Genomic DNA, 7,198 nt, shown 5'->3' with positions numbered 1-7,198 from the left:
TGGTGCTGGTGGGTTGATTTAACACACTCATTAAGGTTCAACCTGCATGCTGGTGCTGGTGGGTTGATTTAACACACTCATTAAGGTTCAACCTGCATGCTGGTGCTGGTGGGTTGATTTAACACACTCATTAAGGTTCAACCTGCATGCTGGTGCTGGTGGGTTGATTTAACACACTCATTAAGGTTCAACCTGCATGCTGGTGCTGGTGGGTTAATTTAACACACTCATTAAGGTTCAGCCTGCATGTTGGTGCTGGTGGGTTCAATTCAACACACTCGCTTACGCTCTAGCTGCATCTTAGTGCCGGTGGGTTGATTCAACCCACTCATTGCCTACTAGCCCTCTCAAGTCCTCTTCGCCACACCCACTTTATTCCTGACCGGGTGGGCTGGTGGGGAAGTGGGTGATGGTACCACAATATATAATTCAATAAATAAAAACAATAACAATTGTCAGTCAAGCAATTGTTGTGCTGTCAATTAAATAATTGGTAAGTTTTTATGTAGAGTTAATAGAACTTTATTGAAATTGCGAATTATGAGAAATTACTGAGCTGCTAGGTAATAAGGTAAATTATTGGGTTAAACCTAATAAATTATTTAATTGAACCTCATAATCAGCTTAGCTTGATTGCTATTAATATAATTACTGCGATCTTGTCACACCGTTTTATAAAGTTTTAATAATAAATGTTTGTGTTTAATTGACAATAATCTTACTATATTTATAATTGATCAATTTATAGTTATATAACTAAGAAATACTTCATCACACTTCGTTTTACAGTACTTAGGGCTGGTGGTGGGCTTAGTGGTGGGTGAGGTGGGCGTGGGTGGGCTGGCGGTGGTGTACCAGGGCCGCGTGGTGAGTGGGCTTGTGGCTGTGATGAGTGGGCGACTCACAGCCCACTACGGTCACCCCACTCAACTGCCCTTCACGAACGCCCTCGACTACGTGCAGTACCAGGTGGGTCAGGTGGGTCAGGTGGGTCAGGTGGGTCAGGTGGGTCAGGTGGGTCAGGTGGGTCAGGTGGGTCTGGTGGGTCTGGTGGGTCTGGTGGGTCTGGTGGGTCTGGTGGGTCTGGTGGGNTCTGTAGTCTACTTCCTTATTCATATTCGTTAAAAAAAGAACATTTCTACATCATTCCGTGAAATTTAAATCGAGTTCAAGATTTCTGTACAGTTTTTGGTAAGGTTATGAGGCAGAAGATTGCATGAGGCGAGGGTCTCTCAAAAGCGAGCTTCCAAAGGCGGTAGTCGAGCTGAATGGATTGATTGAGGGAAAGGAACCTGACTTGTAGTGGACCTGTCTCTTATACACATCTGGTATAGTACGATTAGGTGGGTGAACTTTGACCCACCTAATTTTGGTTAGTTACGTGCGCTAGGATCGAATATGTTAGGTGTATTCCTTGTAGGCCTGGTGGGCAAGGTGGGCAAGGTGTATAAAGGTATTGGTAAGATATTAAATAAAATTTTAATAATAAATACAATTAAAAGAAAAAATATAAATCAAATTTTGTGTTATGATAAATTAGCTCACCTACCCATTTAAATGTAATTATGGAGTGTGTCAAGCTAACTCACTGCCCCACTCAGCTGCAGTGCTGTGGTGTGATAAAATAGCCCACCCACTCACTTAAATGTAATTATAGAGTGGGTAAAGCTAACCCACTGCCCCACTCAGCTGCAGTGATGTGGTGTGATAAAATAGCCCACTTACTCACTTAAATGTAATCATGGAGTGGGTAAAGCTAACACACCGCCCCACTTAGTTGCAGTGCTGTGGTGTGCACAACCACACCGACTGGAAAAGTTCCCGTTGGTACCGAGAGGGCTTGGGTGGGTTCCACAGAGCGGAGAGCAGGCGGGTTGTCCCACTCACTTGCTGCACACTGCAACACAGCCCACTCGCCCACCTCAACCCACTACCGGTCAATGAAACTCTCTGCCAGAGCCCGCTTCCTGAACTGCACACCGGTGTTCGCCACACCGTGGTGAGTGTGCTACGGAATGATTGTTATATGAAATCTGACCCACCAGACCCACCTGAAGAAAAGATAGATAGTTGAATGTCATTCAAAGGAATATTCAAAACGAGTGGGATTAAGGAAGGAGTGGCCTTCTTCATGAAGTGTATTTATTCAAGGAGTGGGTATATTCGAGGAGTGGGTATATTCGGAGAGTGGGTATATTCGAGGAGTGGGTATATTCGAGGAGTGGGTATATTCGGGGAGTGGGTATATTCGAGGAGTGGGTATATTCGGGGAGTGGGTATTTACACTCCTCCCCAGGGGTGCATGGAACGGGTGCGGGCGTGGGTGAGGGGTGAGAGCGCCCTGCTGGTGGCGGCGGGAGTGGGGCTGGGGGCGCTGCAGCTGGCGGCGCTGGTGGCGGGCGTCGCGCTCTGTCGGGGGGCCCGCGCCCCCCACGGGTCCTGCAGCGGCGCCCCGTAGCGGCGCGCGTCTCGGCAGCGTCGTCCTAAGGGTGGGACTAACTATAACCTATTTCAAGTTATAAATGAATTTTTCTGCTTGAATGTGTTAAGTAGGTTTTATAAATGATTAATCCATATAGACGATGGTCTACGGCAAAATTTAATAGTTTCATTTTTGGCGCATTTTCTCATACATGAAAAAATGCACTATTGTGCTCGCCATGTCCGTCCGTCCGTCCGTCTGTCTGTCCGCCTGTCTGTCCGTCCGTGACTTCACGTTTTCGTCGATGAGAAAATGCGCTTTGTCACTCACTGCAGTGAGTACTGAGTTATATTTTTTACTTATAGGTTACTAACATCGTTTATCAACGCAATGATGAATTTCGTTTTTTTTCGAGTGCCTAAAAATAATATATGATGAACTCAATACAATCAGTATTTTTAAAAGTTTTCAAATATAAGAGGGACATTGATGAAAAGCCCAATTCCACTATACCTTTTCAGCTGCAAGTGCAGATGCAGACAAGGGCGTTCAGAAGAGTGGCGTCGTCAACGCTGCGTTCAACCAAGATGGCAACCTCAGCCCGCACTGTCTTGAGGAAGCAGCAAACGCAAAAATGTCGCCCACACAATCAGCCTACGATGTGCCGAGACAATATAAAAATAAAGTACCCAGTCCCGAACCTGGTTCACGTTACCAGGCATGTGAACCCGTTTTGGATATGCGAGCGCCCGAGATACCGAGTATTGACTACTATGATCTTCAGCCTCATATCTACGCCCCGAGAATTGATAACGATTTAAGGCGTAGTGACCGCAGTCGAGGTTCACAACACTATCATGTTTCCACACTAAATTTTGACAAGAATGAGGAGCTTGTGGGAAAAAGACATGATAAGGTATTCAATGTCAACTCTAATCCTTCATACGCTTCAGTTGAAAATACAACCATCCATGCGCCGACCCCTTCCAGAAGACAAATTTGTGACACACATTCTTACGGAAAACCTAGAAAGTCATGCAGAACTCCACATGACGAAGGAAATACGAGCAGTCAACGTTTTCAAAACAGCAAAACTTTACAGTCGTACAGAAGCCACCACTCGCTACCTCACGCCAGCGGGGCTGATTATTTCAGTTCCGCGCGTACGGCGTCGATATCTAGAAGTCGGAAGAAGAAAGCCCCACCCAAGCACATTTGGAGGGAAGTTTTACCCCCTGTCGTACCGGCGGGAGAAAAAAACACCAACGCTGCTCATCTGCATCATCAGCAGCGAGATGCTGGTGTTTACAATGCAAACAAAAGCGTCGCTACTCAAACCAGCACAGGCAAGAAAAGCAAGAAGAAAGATTCTGTTATAGGGCCTCTGAATTCTAGGAATACTAACGACCGAATATCTAGAACGGCTCTTTTCAAAGACGAATCGCCGCAAAATAAAGGAAATCTTTGCTGCTGGTCGACGCAGAGTGAATTGTCCAGCCAGAAGGACTACGAACGCAATATCCGCACCTCAACTCTGAACAATTCTGGACAGAAGCTCATCCCTGAAAATCCCTACGCTCAGCTGAATGACCTGACGCAGAGACAGAGCTCTGAGAATGGAGAGCAAACTATAGGCGATATGCTCGAACTCTCGGAGCGAGAAAAAGCTTTGGATGAATGGGTTCCGCCTTCATGTTTGATCAGCGATCGGCTTGGTCTGATTGAACGAAGCCGAAGCCCGGAAACACTGCAAACTCTCGCCCAGACAAACGAGATGTCGAAGGCCGAGTCGGATTCCTGCTCCGGGGTGGATGAGGTGGATCACGCAATGGATTACAAGCCCGATCTGAAACCAGACATTGTGTACGAAAGCGAGGAATTGGATGCCGGCAGCGACTTCCGCTTCATCCAGATCAATAACAGCTTTGACGGCCCGTTTGAGCAAAGCGAGCACAAGGAATGCATTGACGAAATGAGGTATTTGACTTACGGTTCAGATGTCGGCGGCAGCGATGAATATCAAACAAGGTACGAGCGACTGCAGCAAGAAGCTGCAGCTGCTCAAGAGCCGTGGCTCAGTAGCAACTGCGCTGGAGTTCGCAAAGGTAAATTGAATTCCTCGGGACTCGCCGGTATGCACGACGCAATGATCGCTAACGCAGCAAAAATTGACCGTCCGGAGCTAAGAATGGCCAGGAAAATTAGGCTTTCTGGCTCCCAATTGCCGGCGGCGGACGCAAAAAGCGACGAAGCTCGCGACGCCGGCGGCGCCTCCATGGCAGCGAATGTGGGACGAGCAAGAGAAACACACAGAACAGCAGTTCAAAATTTGGGAAAAAATCCAATTACGAGCGGAGAGAGGCTGAGCAATTTGGCTGAAGGGAGCCTAGCTACACAAGAAAAATTGCACCCTAACTTCATTAAAAATGATATCCGGAAAATGATTGAGCATTTTGAACTCCAGCTAGGCACGCCACGCAAGTCCCAGGCAAGTCCTGGGCCAAGAGGCAACACGACTGCAGCAGTGCCCACCGGGAGAAGATATGTCAAGAATACGAAAAATAACAATTCTGGACGTAAAGTACGATCTTCAGACAAAAATATTCATGACACATCTTATTCGTCTCAACCAGCACGAACGAATTCACGACTTTACGACATGACAGAAGCTCGCATCAGGGCCGTAATGTCGAGATCCTACGAAGATTTGGGGAAGTTTGACGAGGAATTTAGGTGGTCAAGGGTTGACGATAATGAAAACGAGTCCGTGACTCACTATACCCGATTTAAATCACCCGAAGGCCAGCACAGCGCTGCATTCAGTGCTTTATCTAAAAGAGCTTCAAGCGATTCAGACTTGGTATTGAGATCGGGGACGACACCTCGACATACCAACAATGACAGAGATGCCATGGAAGCAGACAAAAGACACCGACAACGAGTTGCTAATGGGGGGAAAATGACACGAGTTGCCGGCACCAAAAGTTCCGGCAGAAACAAAAGCTTAACTTTGCCGATCAATGAAGAGGGTTTTGGCCGAGACAAAAAGTTCGGCGAGGGCGAATTCGGGCGCCAAACGTGGTCGAAATTGGCGACGAGCTTCGGTGGTGAAGAAAGAACAACAGAAAGGAAATTCACGGACGAAACGGAGATGAATTTCACGGCCAACAGAACATCCCGCAACGCAGAGTTTGCTGCCAAAAATCATCTATCAGAGCAGGTTTTCCCCGCTCTAGGGAGGTACAAAGAAAGTTTAGATGCTCGCACTTACTTCAAAAAATATGACGACCATCTTAATGCAGCCCCTGATGGGACAAGGCCTCAGATTACGATACTATAAATCATCTTTCATTTACAAGCTGCAGTTTGCACTTACCCCTTTCCTATTCCTTATTTATTTAAGAACTTAGTCTGCTTAAATCGAATGTTCATTAACAATATAAAAGCCAAGAAAACACGAGGATATGATTAATTTAATTAACATTTTCCGAGTTCTCACAATTTTTAATTAGTGATATCTACAGTGATATCCCGTATAGCTTCGAACTCAGTTGTAAATAGCGTTTCATAATTATAAGCTTTTACTCAATAGGTTTCATAATGCGTAATTTACCGTCGATGAGCTACAGTGGAATTTTCGTGAGTTCAGAGGCTAGCCGACTAATGGAAAATTTAAATTTTACTTATTTTATCATGGAGACGAGTAAACTATGCACTTTTCTTCTGCTTGTATTGTTTCATTTTAGTTTGAAGAAAAGAAAATTGTATTAGGAAGTTACGCAATACGTGTCAGCTTTGAAAGTATCTGCGAACCCAACGATGAGTGATGAGGGCATGGGGGAAGTGATGAGTGATGAGGGCATGGGTCAAATTATGAGTGATGAGGGCATGGGGGAAGTGATTAGTATCTGCGAACCCAACGATGAGTGATGAGGGCGTGGGTCAAATTATGAGTGATGAGGGCATGGGGGAAATGATGAGTGATGAGGGCATGGGCCAAATGATGAGTGATGAGGGCATGGGGGAAATTATGAGTGATGAGGGCATAGGCCTTAGAAGTATACATGGGTTGATTCATGTATACTTCGGCAGTGTGTGGCGAGCATTCATGTATATTTCGTCAGTGTATTTCCTTGAACAATGAAAAAAAAACGAACGTTTTGCGCTCACTAGAACGTATCCTTTTTGGGAAGTAGCCTTGTGACAATATTGCTCCGGCTAACCATGTCAGGGGTTAATATGGTTAAAAAGCAAGAGGGCAGGATCAAAGTAAGTGGAGATTAAGACACGGCGCGTGAAATCATGGTCTGATAAGTTCAATGCCACTGAAGATCTAAGCAAGGGAAGTTCATGGCCATTGAAGATAAAGCCAAATGAAAATATAAAAAAGTACTGACAAGGAAGATCAAGAAAACATCAAGGACTCTGATGACCAAGTCCGGGATGGTCAAGGACGCTGTAGATATAAGCAGCTGATGATCAAGGCTGCGGATGATAAGGCCACGGAAGATAAAGGCCGTGGTGCCGCAGAACGTTGATGCAGGTATGCCGTCATCGTCCAGGTTAATATTCATGATGACTTCCAACACAAAGATTGCTTCAACGTCGGGATTGACGATCTGTCAAGATTGTGGTTTCCCAATTCTTCTTTTATTATGCATAATTTACAATAAATGTTGTATTTGTGTTCATTATTAGGGTTTATTATTTAGGGTTATTAGCTATTATTCTATTAGCTATATTATTGTTCATTATTAGGGTTATTAGCTGTTTCGA

The 7,198-nt window shown here is 45.4% G+C and overlaps 1 protein-coding gene across 1 annotated transcript; it reads left to right on the top strand.

Annotated features, from left to right (window-relative positions):
- Window positions 1-246: 246 nt before the first annotated feature.
- LOC125178150 (CD151 antigen-like) lies at window positions 247-3,473 on the top strand. Its single transcript, XM_047881254.1, has 5 exons — window positions 247-258; window positions 790-969; window positions 1,778-1,999; window positions 2,297-2,489; window positions 2,944-3,473. Exons 1-4 carry the CDS (start codon window positions 247-249, stop codon window positions 2,456-2,458), a joined length of 576 nt encoding a protein of 191 aa, XP_047737210.1. The 3' UTR covers window positions 2,459-2,489; window positions 2,944-3,473.
- The last annotated feature ends 3,725 nt before the right edge of the window (window positions 3,474-7,198 follow it).

The sequence above is a fragment of the Hyalella azteca genome, unplaced genomic scaffold, assembly GCF_000764305.2.
Source record: "Hyalella azteca isolate HAZT.00-mixed unplaced genomic scaffold, Hazt_2.0.2 contig7425, whole genome shotgun sequence".
Taxonomy (NCBI): domain Eukaryota; kingdom Metazoa; phylum Arthropoda; class Malacostraca; order Amphipoda; family Hyalellidae; genus Hyalella; species Hyalella azteca.
Note: the sequence above shows the minus strand (reverse complement) of the source record. Positions and strands in the feature narration are given on the sequence as shown.